Source organism: Canis aureus, chromosome 35 (assembly GCF_053574225.1).
Source record: "Canis aureus isolate CA01 chromosome 35, VMU_Caureus_v.1.0, whole genome shotgun sequence".
Classification (NCBI taxonomy): Eukaryota; Metazoa; Chordata; class Mammalia; order Carnivora; family Canidae; genus Canis; species Canis aureus.
Genome location: NC_135645.1, coordinates 26,485,777 through 26,502,401, shown reverse-complemented (window position 1 = coordinate 26,502,401; position 16,625 = coordinate 26,485,777). Strand labels below are relative to the sequence as shown.

Genomic DNA, 16,625 nt, shown 5'->3' with positions numbered 1-16,625 from the left:
CCTTCTCACCATTATCACTCCACATACCAAGGGTGTGCAGATCATACTTGGGAAGTAAAGAGCACCAAAGTGGCGGAAGAGAAATACTTGTAAGAATCCAAATTTGAAGTAAATGAAATGGCCAGAATGGGCATCCTACTATACTTACCCCACCCCACTCATGTGAAACCAGTATCCAAAAAAAAAACCACCATAATGTTTTCAATAATTTCTTCTTATTAGGAAGTTTTGTATTTAAATTCAGGAATATGCATATTTGTATCTTATCAGTGAATAGCAACTGCCATAGAAGCAGTTAGCATTATAAGAAGCAGCTGTGTTTTCTCAAGCCAGTAGATAATTTATTATTATGCCCTAGAACCTCTAGAAAGTTATTTCTAATAGGGAAAATTCAGTAAATATAAGGCGGGTCTGTATTAACTTCCAAACAGAGGTAAACTTAGATAATTTAAGAGTTCTTTTTTTAAAAAAATATATTTTATTTATTTATTCATGAGAGACAGAGACATAGGCAGAGAAGCAGGCTCCCTGTGGGTAGCCTGATGTGGGACTTGATCCCGGGATCCTGGATTACACCCTGGGCTGAAGGCAGTTGCTTAACTGCTGAACCACCCAGGTGTCCCAAGAATTCTTTTAAGACAGTTTACCCTGTGAGATAGTCCTAGGATTTGGGTAACTAGAACAGTGTTACCATATTTGACTATATTATTATGAGAGAAACATGTTATTAAGATATTTTATCTTTATGATAATAACTCTATACATACTCTTTGTGAATACCAGTGTTCTATATTGTAAATAAATATTAATGAAAAAAATGGACTGTGCTCCCTATTCATGTTGGGGTCTTTAGTCTCACTTAACTAAATGAGTTTTGTATCTATTCTAAAATACATGTTAAGTAATTTTCTGTCCTATCTTTCAGGTCATTATTTATGAAAAACCTCACTTTCATGGACAGGCCAAGGAGTTTAGTGAACACATAGATTCTGTCCCTAAGTTTTTAAAAAATAATGGGGACTTTCATGGAATTGGATCAATTCGTGTCATCGGTGGAGTGTGAGTATTACATTTTCAATATTTGATTTAATACTCTATATTTTGAAGATCAGCACAAAAAATGTGCTAAGCCAAGCAAAAACAATGTGTCTTAATCTAAAAATAATACATCCCTTCTGTAAGGTACTGTAAACTAAAAAGTATTAGTCACTACTGGCTTTTCTGTGAACTCTTGTTTGTATTAGAGATTTCGAGATAGATTAAATGTTGAAAATAGTTTCTAAAACTTTGTGTTCTGAACACGACATAGAAGATAAAAATTGCAAAATAAAATTTTTGTTTATTTTACAAATTTTGAACATGGATGAGAACCCCATGTTCTGTTTATTTTTTTCTTCTCTATTCTGTGGATTTTAGTTGACTTTCTGTGCTGAGGATCTTGGCAGTGAATCCTTCATTAAAGAAGTAGTCTGGGTTGTGTTTCCCACATCAAGGATTTTTAACATTGGTTACCCTCTAGCCCTGTACAGTTTTTGAGGAAGCCCCCACCCAAGAACCTCTAAGTATAAACCCATGTGTAACCAACCACTGCTAGGATCCTAGTCTCAGTCAGCAGTTCCTGGGGCAGGTACCCCGGAAAATCTGACTGCCCTGGGATGTGCCTTTGTATCTGTATCCTGGCAGATAAAATCAGAAGGAGCTTTCTTCATAGCTTAGTTGCCATTGTCAACCCTGTGCTAGAATTCCTCTAGAAACACTGTTGGTCTCTTTGTTGATATGATGGTTTACTTGGAATATATTCGTTCCTTTTACTTTGAGTATCAATGTCTCAGTATTTGCAGTAACATCATAAACTTGTTTATGCTATTCTAGTAAAAGGTGCTACTAAAATATTTTATTCATAGGCGTTAAATGACTGGTAATATTACTGAAGAATCTACATTTAGAGACTTAGACTTTGCAATTTCTGGCAGTAAATCAAGTGATGGCTATGCTAGCCAAAATGGAAATAAAAGAGAATATGCCATCTATTAGAAATGTTGGACATATCCAAAATTGGTCTCCCATATTCATAATCACTTAAGTTTTTATCCTTATATTTAAAAAAATTATTAGGCCCTCGATGAACAAATGTTTTGGATAAACACATTTTTATTGTGTCATATTTATGTGCAGTCTTCTCTAATCTGTGAACACACATTTCTTGTTAACCCTGCTAAATATTTTTGCCTTTTCTTTCCCTTTGAGATCTGAATGTTTTTCCCATTAACTAGATTCTGATTTACATTGTTTTCTGAGTTTTTTGTAATTATTTTATAAAAATTTCAAGAAAATATTATCACTTGTAATATAACATACACACTTCCCTTTTTTTATATGACAACTGCAGGAGAAAAATATCATATCCCCATTTAAAAGTGAACAGTTGAAAGGTGCCTGGATGGCTTAGTCGGTTCCATATCTGCCTCTTGGTTTCTGTTCAGGTCATGATCCCAGGGTCATGGGATCAAGCCCCACGTCAGGCTCTGCTTAACGCTGAGTCTGTCCTTCTCTCTGTTCACCCACCTCTGGTTTGAACACTCTCAAATAAGTAAATAAATGAAATCTAAAAAAATTAATACATAAAACCAGACAGTTTAACTTCATTTTTTTTTTTAACTATTTCTTCCATTTTTCACTTTTGTTAACCGTTCATCTACAAGTAGTAGGAACTCATCTCTGTCCCATCTTGAGGAATCTAGGAAAAATGAGGTTGACTTTTCTTCAATTTTCTTAAATAACATGTTTTTATATATCCCAGATAGATATATAAATTGATTCTTCGATAAAACTTAATATGTTTTAAAAAACTGAGCAAAAGATTTTTGAACTGTCATCATGTAATAATTTATTAATCTGTCTTTAATATTAAGGTCTTCTACATATTTTATTCTTTTCCCATTCAAGTATATTAAAAGCATGCTCTGAGTAGCCATACTTATATAAATGAAAGGCACATTTAGAATTTCAAAGTTTTCCTGTGCAACTTATTTTCACATAATAGTTTAAGTATAAAAGTGTTAGTTTTTTTTACATATTACAGATAAACAAGATCTATAAATTATGTTTATTCCATTTCATGTGGCCCCCTCTTTCCCATCATATACATACCTACATGCAGAAGGCAAGGAGAGATTCATGATTGTTGAGTAGCTATTCTTTTGTACCCTACAGAAAGTATTTTTGCAGTAGTTTTTATTTTCCCAAAACAATATTAGTCAGCCCTACCTAACTTCATCTATCAAGCCCCAAAACAGAAGTCCCCAACCCCAGGACCTCAAAATAGTCATCCTGGAATCTATCCCATTGGAGGGGATACCAGGTCTAACAACACATTTCCTCAAAAGGCAGATTTAAGCAGGTCAGTATGTATTATGAACCATCTGTGTCCACATTACAGTCATTAACTACTCTGAATTATTCATTAAAAAGGTAAGTTTCATGGAAGAGCTTAATGACTAAGGGTGTCTATCAGTATTCTGTACTGATAGTTTTAGATAAGTCAAGAAACCTGTGTCCCAGAGGGCACCTGGGTGGCTCAGCCAGTTAAGCATCCAGCTCTTGATCTTAGCTCAGGTCTAGATCTCAGGGTTGCTTGAGTTCAAGCCCTGCTTTGGGCTCCATGCTGGGTATGGAGCCTACTTAAGAAAAGAAAAAAACCTGGAAAGTACTCGGCCACAGTGATTCCTGTTGCCATTATCACCACTGATAAAATGGTGGAAGCAACACTGGCCACCTGTAAATATTTATAAAGGTCTTCCTATATGTATGGGCTACCAGGGCTAATGTCAGCCCATTTGCATTTCTCTTTGCTAAACCCACCAGTAATGTGTTTTAGATCTGAAACCTAGTGAGAGGTTCCTTTGATTTAAAACCTAAATAAGTATTCAATATAGAAATCATTCTTGGGGCAGCCCAGGTGGCTCAGTGGTTTAGCGCCACCTTTGGCCTAGGGTGTGATCCTGGAGACCCAGGATCGAGTCCCATGTCAGACTCCCTGCATGGAGCCTGCTTCTCCCTCTGCCTGTGTCTCTGACCATCTCTGTCTGTCTCTCTCTCTCTCTCCCTCCCTCTCTCTCTCTCCCTCCCTCCCTCCCTCTCTCCCCATCTCTCATAAATAAATAAAATCTAAAAAAAAAAAAAATCATTCTCTGATTCTAGAATGGCTTTGTCAGTGAAATAAGAGTAATTATCTTTGAATCTCAAAATGGGTTTATAACTTTTCTCATTGGCTATTTGTGCTTTCCAATTATTTCTTATTTGGCAGACTATCTTCTGACCATGTTGAGATGTGGTATCCGGTCATACCATAAACATTTAGTGAGCATTGCTCTATTGCAATCCTGTTAACAGTTAACCTTTAGTTGGGAAAAGCCTCTGAACTATAAAAGCTATTGACCCATGAAGCATAGAATATTTGCTTGTCTTTATATAAATGGTAACAAAGTAAGTATGTTGTTTTTAAAATATGGTAATATACAACTAGGTGCTTTATCATGATTTTCTGTTTGTTTGGGTTTTTTTTATTAGTCTCATTAACTGCTCAATCGGATGTCCTTTGTATTTCTAGATGGGTTGCCTATGAAAAAGAACATTTTAAAGGCCAGCAGTTCTTGCTTGAAGAAGGAGATTTTGAAGACAGTAATGCCTGTGGGGCATTAAGTGGCCCCATCTTGTCTTTCCGGTTCTTACAAGCTGTGAGTTAGCATTGTTATTCTTCATTTTCTATTGGTTTTCTATCCATGAAAATCATACATGAGTTGTGATATACAGTGCGAGACTATAAAATGTTTCAAATACTTGAAGGCATTACACCGAACTGCGTATGTTGCTTGCCTACTTTTCTTAACTGCTAAAATGATCGTAGAATGCTTATGTTAACTTTTCATCCATCAATTCCGTATTTGTTGAGCACCTGCTTCGTGAGCTCTGCTGTGTCAGATGCTGGTGATACAGTGGCCAGAGACTCCGTCCTTGCTTTCACAGGGCTGGCAGTCTAATCAGGAAAATAGTATTTTTATAAATGCTTGATAATGTTTGACTATGATTGGATTAGGCACAAAGTACTCACCAGAGAAAGATAACAGTTGAACAAAATTTTAGGTTCAGGAGTTAGTCATGTGGAGAGGTTCCAGGACTAGGTGACAGAGGTAGGGGTAGGTGCTGTTTCAGCAAGAGATTAACCTTTTAAAAAGCAAAGATGTGAGCCAGTGGCTCTCAGCTGGAGGTGACTTTACTGCACTGCACTTGGCAGTGTCCGGAGACATTTTGGGTTCTTGTGACTTGGGAGAGGTGGCGGGAGCTGGAAGGGAGGTTGTGGTAGTGACATCTAGCGGGTAGAGGCCAGGGATACCGCCAGACCTCCGCAGCTCACAGGAGCCTTCTCCCAAGATGTCATAAGGTCTGGGGGTGCCTGGGTGGCACAGTTGGTTAAGCCTTGGACTCTTGGTTTCTCTCGGCTCAGGTCATGATCTCAGGGTCACAAGATTGAGCCCTGCATGGGGCTCTGCGCTGAACAAGGTGGGATCTGCTTGAGATTCTCCTTTTCCCTCTGCTCCTCCCTTTTGTGCGCACTCGTTCGCTAGCTCTCCACCTCTCTCTTTCTCTCTCTGTAAAAATGGGATCCTTTAAATAAATCTTTTAAACAACAATGTCATCAGGCCCAAAACGTTAATAGTACAGAGGTTGAGAAAACCTCATATAAGTGAAATTGGTATGTTTGGGAAATTCAGTTAAGTAAGGATATTAGGCAGAACTTTGGGAAGATGAGGCCAAGAGCCAGATAATGAAGGGCCTTATATGCCTGTTGAGGAGTTGAGGATTTTTTTTTTTAATTTGACCTTGAGCGCCCAATGGATTTTTTTTAATGTGTTCAGAGGGGGCATGCTTTCTTAGGGTTCAGGGTTTACCACTGTGGTCTCTTCCCAGAGTAATCTGTATCCATATAAACTCTAAACTATCTGGCGTGGTCTCCAAAGCCCTCTTTGAAGGAACTGGTCATGAGGTGAAGGCTGGTTATGGGGTCTGTATGGACTCTGAACTCAGGGAGGTTGTGTGCTCTGGCCCTTCAGATTTCTGTCTTTTGGGGCTCTTCACCTGGTTAGAAGGACCAGAATGGGAGAGGCAGCACAGGGAACAAGGGAGAATTTTTTTTCCCCTGTGAATGATCCTTGTTAGTTAAGAAAGTGAGTTGGAAACCATTTCTACCCAAAATAACATGTAGGACAGTCCACTGACTGTCATGGGCCATTCCTTATACATGGGCCATGGGCCATTCCTTACTTGACCACTAAAAGGCAAGCAAGACAAAACAAGATAGAACTTTCATTTTTTTAAAAAATTTAGGTCTTCATGACCACATGCATTCTGGGAACTATGGGTCAAGATTCAAAGCATCTTCCACCTAGTAGTGAATAATTTTTAATTTTTTCCCTCCTTATTAAAAAAATAGCCGAATGGAAGCATTACTGATCCTAGAAATGTTTAACAGTGAATGTGATGGCACCTTCCCAGGATGGCTGTGACGAAAATAAGCAAACAAATCATAAAACCCCAGATCACTCATTGAAATCTCCCAACAGTAGAAGATATGAAGAGATATAAATACCATAACTATATAGCTAAATAGAGGGTATTTGATATAGACAGTATGATAATATACCTTAGAAAAATTGGCAGGAATTGGCATGTTGATTCCTGCTGCACACAGAAGTTTTGGGTATTTACAGAAATATGATACCATTTTTTTAAGGTATTTATTTATTTATTTATTTATTTATTTATTTATTTATTTATGATAGTCACAGAGAGAGAGAGAGAGAGAGAGAGGCAGAGACACAGGCAGAGGGAGAAGTAGGCTCCATGCACTGGGAGCCCGACGTGGGATTCGATCCCGGGTCTCCAGGATTGTGCCCTGGGCCAAAGGCAGGCGCTAAACCGCTGCACCACCCAGGGATCCCATATGATACTATTTTTATGTGAATAAATGAAAGTGCCCTTTGCAGAAAATCTTCTATTCTCTTAAAATAAGATTTTTTAACAATTAAAAGACTAACTCTTAGCTTATAAATATATTATCATAATTCCCATTAGAATCTTGACATTTTTCAAGTACTTTTTAATGGCCCTACGTGTGTACTTGTACTTAATCTTAACAAAGACTATGAGATAGAGACTCTTAGGATCTTCATCTTACAGGTACAGAAACTGAGGATCTGAGAGGTTAGGTACCATGCCCAAGTGTAGAGCTTTGAATCGAGGGCAAGTCTGTCATACTCTAGAGCCCATGTCAAATTACCCTTTTTTGGTTACAGAATGATTAGACTAAAAAAAGCACCTTAATAGTGAAAAAACGATCTCTTTCAACCAAAGGCTTATTAGCGTTTTATTTGTAGCTATAAATATATAGTCACATTGCAGACCAATATACATGTATAGTAAATAATTGCATGACTTTCAGACAGTTTATAATTTAAATTTGTGTTGATTAAAATATTTTCAGATGAAATATTTTATATTCTTCAGACATGGCATATAATTGAGGAGGAGTTTTGGTGGGTTTTTTTTTTTACTTTATTGGAATATTGATACATAAAAAGCTGTACATATTTAACATATACAACTCAGTGAGTTTATGGATAAATGTGCACCTGTGAAACCAATACCACCATCAAGGCCACAGAGACCTATCCATATTCTCTCAAAGTTTCCTCCTGCCCCCTTTATCATTAATTTTTTGTGATAAGACATAAGATGTACCTCTGAAAATTTTAAGCTTGTGATATAGTATTGTTAGATATAGGATTTAAAAAGCTCCTGTGGTTGTTGGGGCATCTTGGTGGCTCAGTAAGTTGAGCATCTATCTTCAGCTCAAGTCATGATCTTGGGGTATTGGGGTCCTAAGATCAAGCCCCACACCGGGCTCCCTGCTCAGTGGGGAATCCTCTTCTCCCTCTCCCCACACCTACTCATTCTCTCTCAAATAAATAAAATCTTTAAAAAAAAAAAAAAAAAAAAGCTCTTGTAGTTGTCAGCCTATGTAAGGTAACACATAGAGTTGACATGAGACATCTTTTCCCCATATAGACCCTCCTAGGTGTCCCTCACCTAGTTAGGAAAGAAGCACTACATGTAAGATCTAAGTTGGAATAATATAAACAAGAGGAGAGACAGAAAAACTGCATAATACAGTGCAGTTTTCTAATGTCCTGGCTTCAGTATGCAGGATACAGTGGATCTCTTAAGGTCAAATTCTGGACATGTTCCTTAGGGATAATGTAATCTGTGTCATAGAGTACTTGGAGAAGACAATGGGAAATATGTTTCTAATTCCAAATGAGTCAGGCAGATATATATACTGACTTTGAGTTAACTTTTTTTTTTTTTTTTCGTAAAAAAAGAAGAGGCCCAGAAGAATATAGGAATATTTAGACTCTGGGGATGCTAAAAGGAATTTTTATTCCTTGGCGTCTTTGATAAAATTTTCTTGGTATGCTTATTTTTCCTCAGTTTTATATTAGCTTAACTTTTGAATCTGCTTTTATTAAGATTTAAGATTTGGGGGTCTCTTTTCAGATCTTTGAAACCAGGTGGTATGAAGACAGTTATTTCTTCTAAATTAATGGGTACATCGCATCTCCACTGGTGTATCATATTACTTTGTCCACCAGAGAGTGGACAGCACAAGAGCTCCACGGCAGAGTAGCTGTAGGGTTTTAGGGGATTTAAAAACACCCAAATTACTAAAATGCCCAAAGATGGATCTTTGGTCCTGAAGCATCAGCTCATTGGTTTTTTTTTTCTGATATTGGGGAGTACTGTACCAAAGACGTATCTATAGTAAGCTATCCAGATTTTCCTTTAGATATAAGTGTTTTAAAAATATAAAATGGAGTACATATTTGAGGTCATTCAGTCATAGTTCATTCTCAGGCAGCTGAGCTCCACTTAAATCTGTGTGACTTTCAAAATTATTTAACTGTGCCTGGTAAAGCAGGGATGCTAGCAACTCAGAAACCTCGCCGTGCTTGCTGTGAACATGACTGCAGTCACCTCCTGAACAAGGCAGTTAGAAGTTTTGGTTTTGGGTTTTTGTAGTTTTTTGCGTGTTTTATATTGCACTTCATACATGTGATCCCTGGGGATTTAGCCCCAGGTGATTGGATTTGGCTCAGAATTGGAGCTCTGCCCAAAAGGGACACGGTGTTGATGGTGACTAGTCAACTAGATAAGACACTGTATATTTAGTAGGTTTGAGTAAAAAACCATAGAGAGTGCAACCCAGGAGAATGGCTCAGAAAGGTACTTAGAGGGATGCCTGGGTAGGTCAGTAGTTGAGCGTCTGCCTTTGGCTCAGGGTGTGATCCTGGGACCTGGGATCAAGTCCTGCATTGGGCTTCCTGCAAGGAGCCTGCGGAGCCTGCTTCTTCCTCTGCCTATGTCTCTGCCTCTCCCTCTCTGTCTCTCTCATGAATAAATAAATACAATCTTAAAAAAAAAAAAAAAAAAAAAAGAAGGTACTTAGAAAAAGACGGCTAAAGCTATAAGGCAAGAAAAGCCATGAATAAACCAGAGAGTGATGCCACTTAAGAGGCCCCTGTGGCCTTTGGCCAGGTCTCTGGGACTAGCAGGCAGAGTAGTAGAAAGGACACAGTCACATGAGTAAATGTTTGTGAAATCACAGGCTGCCAGCTCTTGTACTTGGCATTGGGCCCCATGACAGTGGATCCCTCCTCCTCTGCTCACCTTCAGGCTGCATTGTTGCCATATAGCGCCCCCAGCCTGCTTCCCAGCTCACTCTCCCACAACCCACACAACAGGACTTGTGCAAATCGTTATTCAAGTAAAATACATTACATCATAATGCAAGTTATTTCTTAATGAAAGGGCACAAACACAGCACAGCTGCACATTATCTTTTTATGCCTTTGTCCTGTTTTATTCCAACAGAACGTAATGACCCATGGCATTTCAGCTTATCCTTGCTCCCCTATTCCGGCAACCCTAGTCAGGAAGAGCAAGCAGAGATGAAGCGTTCCAGAATCTCCAAAGTAGGGGAGGAGAGGTCCATACAATTGAGAACTGCTAAAGACCCTCCCATTATAGTTGGGCCTGACTGCTTAGTGCCTATTGATAGGAGTTCCTGCCCAGGATCCTGACAAGGACCCATTTCAGCTCATTCTCACATTGTATGCTCATAGCCACCTTGTACTAGTTATGTACTTTCAGTTTAAAAGAAACAGGCATGTTCAGAGTCTTTGGTTAATAGAAGTTTATGTTTATGTCAGGATAACCGGGTTTGCTGGTGTGGCACCCAGGCTGTAAACATATTTCAGTTGGAAGGCTTGTCCTGGCAACTTTAAGGCAGATTACTTATGGGCTATTAAAGCCTTGATTTAAGATATATGTATTTATATTTGTATAATTTATCTGGAAAATAGAAGATTGATATTAAGATAGATAAGATATGTATATATGCGTGCATGTATATGCATGTGTATCACATGTATATATGTAAAATCAGGGTTTGGGGAGCTCTATAATGCTAACAAGTGTTTTGAGAATTAAGTATATGTTGATACAAGGGATGGTAACAATGATATCAAAGAAATTCACCCAGCTCTCTTTTTTTTTTTTTTTTCTTTAAGAACCATGTGAAGGTAATGAAGGTAAGGGATGCCTCGGTGGCTCAGTGGTTGAGCCTCTGCCTTCGGCACCGGGGTGTGATCCTGAAGTCCTGGGATCACATCGGGCTCCCTGCATGGAGCCTGCTTCTCCCTCTGCCTGTATCTCTGCCTCTCTCTGTCTGTCTCATGAATAAATAAATAAAATCTTAAAAAAGTAATGAAGTAACACATATCTCAGATTCCAAAGGCTTACTGTCAAGGAGAGATTAAAAACATGATATAAGTTATGAATTATAACAAAGATCTCAGGTAAAAATCCTTTTGTATCTTTTTTGTAAAGTCTTAAATTTGATCTAGTTTTATGAACCATTTTTAAATCCTTGGAAGTTGACAAGTAAGTAGTAAATGAGAGAATTATTTTAAGTATATTTTCTCTTCTCCTATGGATGCTTTGGTTTTTGTTTTTGACACGGTTTTGCTTGTTCATATAAAATGAATGTTTATCCTAGAAATTTCCTTTTCTTAGATTAAATTTATAATATATTTAAAGGAGGGGATAAACTTGATAATGTTGAGACTTATAGAAGTTGATAGCATTTTTCATAGACCTAAAACTTTTTTTTTTATTTTTTTATTTATTTATGATAGTCACACAGAGAGAGAGAGAGAGAGGCAGAGACACAGGCAGAGAGAGAAACAGGCTCCATGCACCGGGAGCCCGACGTGGGATTCGATCCCGGGTCTCCAGGATCGCGCCCTGGGCCAAAGGCAGGCGCCAAACCGCTGCGCCACCCGGGGATCCCTAGACCTAAAACTTATTTATAAACTATGGAGTACTTGGGACAAAGGAAGAGATTAAAAAAAAAAAAAAAGATTTGATTTAAGAAGAGAGCACAGGTGGGGGCGGGGGGCAGAGGGAGAAGGAGAAGCAGGCTTCCCACTTAACCAGGATCCCAAAATGGGTGCTCAGTCCCCACCCTGAGGTCACAACCTGAGCTGAAGTCAGACACTTAACCAGCTGAGCCACCCATTCTTTTACAAAAAATAATGTTTCCCAATTAAAAAGTATACCTATTAGAAAGAGTTGAAAAAATGTAGGTTAAAGTTGTCTAACTTGCCTGGACCCAAAGATAGCCACCCTTGGGTTTTTTCCTAGTAGTCTTCTTTTATGAAAAGTTGGGCTTTTTTGCATGCTTATAATCTTACTAGATTTATAAGTTTGAGTTTTTGTCCTGTTCTTTGATCCTATCTAACAGTTATCATTAAGACCTTAGGGTAGGTAGATAAATAGATAACTTTGGACTCAAATTCAATCTCTGCCCCTCAGTAGCTATGTTAACCTCAGGCAAATTACTCATTTTCCTTAGCTGGAAAATGAGAATGATAGTAATATAATCTCATGTGGTAGTTCTTTTGGAAATAACGCACACAAAACTCTTGACTGTTAGTAAGTATAGAATGTACTGTTAGCTTCTTAATTATATTCCATCAAATGATAAGTAGGATGCATAAAGAGTTATGTTTATCATCATTTGGGCATTTATATTGGTTACAGCTTTTCAGTATAATAAACAAAAAATGCATCTTTGCATATAAGATACCCACCATTTAGTTTTAGAATTTTTTCCAGCTTTAAAAAAAAAAGAAGTGTTAAACAACATCATCTCCATAAATGTGTTTCTACATTATTTTCTAAAATAATTATCCAATTATATTTCTACCATCCGTGTTTCCAAACAAAACTGGATTTTTAGATCCTTCTTATTTTAAAAGATGAAAATTTTATCTAATGGTTTTACTTTGAATTTCTTTATTTTTACTGGTGAAATTGGACATTTGCTTATATGTTTTTAATGCTAATCTTTTTTTGTGAATTGTCTGTCTTTTGCTGATGTATCAAATTGGGTCTTAAAAGTTTTCTGATATTTTTGTTTTAAATATATTATCTAACTATAAAAACTTTAAAATTTTCCTCTCATTTTAATTTTTTAATCTTTTGTCAAGGAAGTTTCATTTTTTTCTTTTACATTTAAGGTTATAAAATCATCTCCCACAAAATGCCCCATCACACATTTTATATTTACTCTTTATTTCATGTTGTGGGCTCTCACTCTTTAGGCATAAGTAAAGCTTTATAGTTTCCTTCATAATTAGTATAACATATAATTAATCACCCATAAGTCTCAGCAACTTACCAACTCTTGATTCCTTTCCACTTATATAAGAATGTTGTTTTCCTGATTAAAGTAAACTCAGACTTATTTTTTCCTTTAAACTATTGGAGAGTAGTAACTATTTAAATTGTTTCCAGTCCCACTTAAAATTCCTCCTGAACTTACTTGTATGAAATTATCCCAAGTATGAGAAAATCGTGCTAAGATACAGCAATCTGTAGAACAGAATCCATATGTTTTCCTTACCTTTCCTCTTCCTCTTTCTCTATTTAGAATTTTATAGAATCTTCTATCACACTCTTTGAATCTGACCTAGAAAATGGGAAGTTTATTGACATTACAAATCAGGAAATTTCTGACTTGGAAGAAGTCGGCTTTGGCAGTGAAACAAGATCCATTCATGTTAAAAGCGGCGTGTAAGTTGTCTCTTCTGGGAATCTCTGAGAAGTTATTTGGTTTTAAAATTGTTGGTTGCAAAAGAAAAAAAAATGTTGGTTGTTTGATTCTCTATCACCTCTTGTTCTTTTTCTTTTTTTTTTCCCTACTAGATGGGTTGCCTACCAGCAGAAGTTCTTTTGTGGAGAACAGTACATTTTAGAGAAAGGAAAATACAAATGCTTTTTTGACTGGGGAGGATCAAATAATATAATCATGTCAATACGACCTATCCAACTGGTGAGTTAAGAATGACTGTCATTAATTCCAAAGCATGTAATGTCATACAATTGAATTATGTGTAACGGGCTCTTTAAAAGTGAAACTGCTGGATTATGTTATGTGAATATACAGAGAAAATGGAATAGCCTATGAATTTCCTTAGACTCTATAGGGGGCTGGTAGTAGGTAGTATTAGCACATCAATGAGATAACTGTAGTTCGCTATCTTTCTGATAGACTTTGAGGCACATATTTTTTTTTCCCAGCTACATTACTCAAAGGAATTAGTAAGTAATAAGTACTAAAATTATTATAATATAATCCAGGAAGTTATTTGAGGGATAACCAGTTCCAGAAATCTTGTAAATTAGACCTTTTTTTTCATTTTTCAAATGATATTTTCAAAACCTTCAAAACAAGATTATATGATTACAATTTTTTAAATGTTTTAATATATGTTTCAGGAACCGCTTGGAATAAATGAGCCTCCACATTTGGTATGTTTCGAAATTTTCTTAACTTACTGTTTACTAAAAGCATTTGTGCCCTTTGTCTCAATTCTTTCTCTTTCCCTCAGATAAATTTCTTGTGTCTACAAAGCAGGGGACTTTATATTTTGCTCGGTACTTACAGGTACTCACTCATCTGCCTGTAAGTACCTTACTCATAAGGATGGGTACTATTGGCCTGCCCTTGTCACATTTCCTTTTGTTTCCTCCCCGTAAAGCTTTAGCTCTGACCACTTGGGGTTCATTTTGAACCTCTGTCACTCCTTTCCCATTGCCTGTCTGTTCTTCAGTGTCACATTCTTGTTGAGCCCGGTATATCCTGCTGTCTTTGAAGGAGCAAATGTAACATGAAGAAACAGGCATGCTTATTATGTAAATGTATTTCTAATACCTAAATCAAGTATTTCTTAAAAGCACTGTAAAATTACAGAAATTGTTTATTTCTAATGTGTTAGTGGTTTGAAGGATTCGGTAATACTCTGGATCCTGACATTTATTATTCATTGAGGGCTGCAAATTGTGCTTATTTTATGCTTCGAACAACTCTGTGAGGTCAGGGGCACCTGGGTGGCTCGGGCAAATATGTCTATCTTTGGCTCAGGTCATGATCCTGGGGTCCAGGATCAAGCTCTAGGTCGGGCTCCCTGGTCAGTGGGAAGCCTGCTTCTCCCTTTCCCAGTTCGTTCTCGTTCTCTCTCATATCTCTCAAATAAGTAAGTAAAATTTTGGTAAAAAAAAAAACCTCTGTGAGGTCAAAATCACTCCCATTTATTGATAAGAAAACAAAGGTTTAGAATTTAAGTGTCTGCGGGAAAAAAAAAAGAATTTAAGTGTCATTTCACAGAGCTAGAAGTAGTAAAATAGGCATTTTTAAATATCTGACTCCACTCAACTAAACCATTTTCAGGATTTTACCTCAGAGAAGACGTAACATAATCAGTACATCCATAGAAGGAGGAGGGGATGAGTGACATTGCTACCCCTGTCTCATTTTAAATAACAAATTTGGAAAAGTTTCTGTCAAAAACCAATTGAGTGATTAATTTTAAATATTTGCTGGCTTTAGATAATGCTGAATCTTCTTTCCTGAGTGTGTGTATTTTTCAGGTTCATGTCAGTGTTTATATCTCCAGTCAGCTTAGTTGTACCATGTTTCTATTCATAGTATTTTCAGGTTTTCTTATTTTCTAATTAGCTCAGGCCTATTAGGAACATTTCCTTTTTGAATATTAATTAGGTGGTTATATTTGGAGACACTTCCTGCGAGGTCTTTATTTCAAGTTGTTGAAAACTCCAGCAATGAACTTTTATAGCGCTTGTATGTGAATCAACATGACATGAGTAATTAAAGAGTTAAGCAGGGATAATCCCAAACTGCACATTTTCTGAGTTTGAAGTCCAGATAAAAGTCACATTCTTTTAGGTTCTGTTTTTTCCCTCCTACATTCCTGTTCTTTTTTATGGACTTCCTTGTTTGGGGCAGATTGCTTGGAGGATTTTCTTTATAGTATTTCCAGTCCAACTTGAAGAGAAAGGAAACAGCAAAAAACACCCAGTGAAATCAGCCCCACTTCATATTTCTGGATATGGCTCAGCTATCACCTTGTGAAATAAGTGTTCCTGACAGGTACATGATAGCCAGCTATTTAGTAACATGCAGACAAAGCCTCCTTAGTTTACCCAGAATCAGAGCTCTTACTATTTCCATTGGACCAAATTTTCAGAATGTTTTGTTTTTACTTAGGAGGGAAAAAAGATCTTGGCTCACACTCTGGTTCCATTCAGTAACTAGAAAGTATTTTCTTCACAAATAGCTGTGATAGATTGACTATTCAAATGCTGTGTTCAGATGGGATAATTATTTTCCCGAGGGACTAAGGAGGAAATGACATCTCAGAGTTCAAGCCAAAGGAAAAAAAAATTTTTTTTTTTTAATGCTGGTGATTTTAAAGAGAACCTCCAGCAACCTAAGAAGGGAAAAGCCAGAATGTATATGTATGTATATAGAGATAAATATATACCATGAGTGTTACTAATAAATACATTATTTCTGATGTGTCACCGAATTATGATGATATAGGTCTTATTTGGACACAAAACACTTTTAATTAAGAAGATCATTGTTTTTTCTGTGGCTGAAGATCAATCACCAAGTCTAATTGCTAATTATACAGCATCATTGTATAGTTTTTCATATTAGCACCTGGCATTTAATTTTGTTTTTGTTTTTTTCCCCCCAAAGAAAACAAAAACAAACAGAATATTGGTTATGTTCATAATGTCATCATCTCTTTATCTTAGTGGATCAGACATCTCACTTACATTTTATAAAAGTGAGTTTAGTTTTCAGGGAGGTTGTAGTCAGGCACCTTTCTCTAGAAATTCCAACCAGTTATGCCCTTTGATACAACTAAGGACCTTTTTTTTCCCCTAGAATATTTTTCAGGTCTATTTGCAAATATTATTAGAAGTGTTAATTTCTTTGAATATTGAGCATCTCTTTCATTTTATACATGATCCTAGCTGAGAAAAAAGAGTGAATATTTTCTTGTATTGGATAATTTGGCCACATGGAATTTTGTAGTAGACACAGAATCTTTCACAGTTAACATGGGGGGGGG

At 36.9% G+C, this 16,625-nt stretch overlaps 1 protein-coding gene across 1 annotated transcript in view; it reads left to right on the top strand.

Moving 5' to 3' along the window:
- CRYBG3 (crystallin beta-gamma domain containing 3) overlaps positions 1-16,625 on the top strand; it is a 101,747-nt gene that overhangs the window by 55,743 nt on the left and 29,379 nt on the right. The window contains exons 11-15 of the mRNA XM_077884557.1: positions 926-1,059; positions 4,610-4,736; positions 13,112-13,254; positions 13,387-13,513; positions 13,960-13,992. Of these exons, the coding sequence (XP_077740683.1) occupies positions 926-1,059; positions 4,610-4,736; positions 13,112-13,254; positions 13,387-13,513; positions 13,960-13,992 (564 nt within the window). The remainder of the gene's footprint in view (positions 1-925; positions 1,060-4,609; positions 4,737-13,111; positions 13,255-13,386; positions 13,514-13,959; positions 13,993-16,625) is intronic.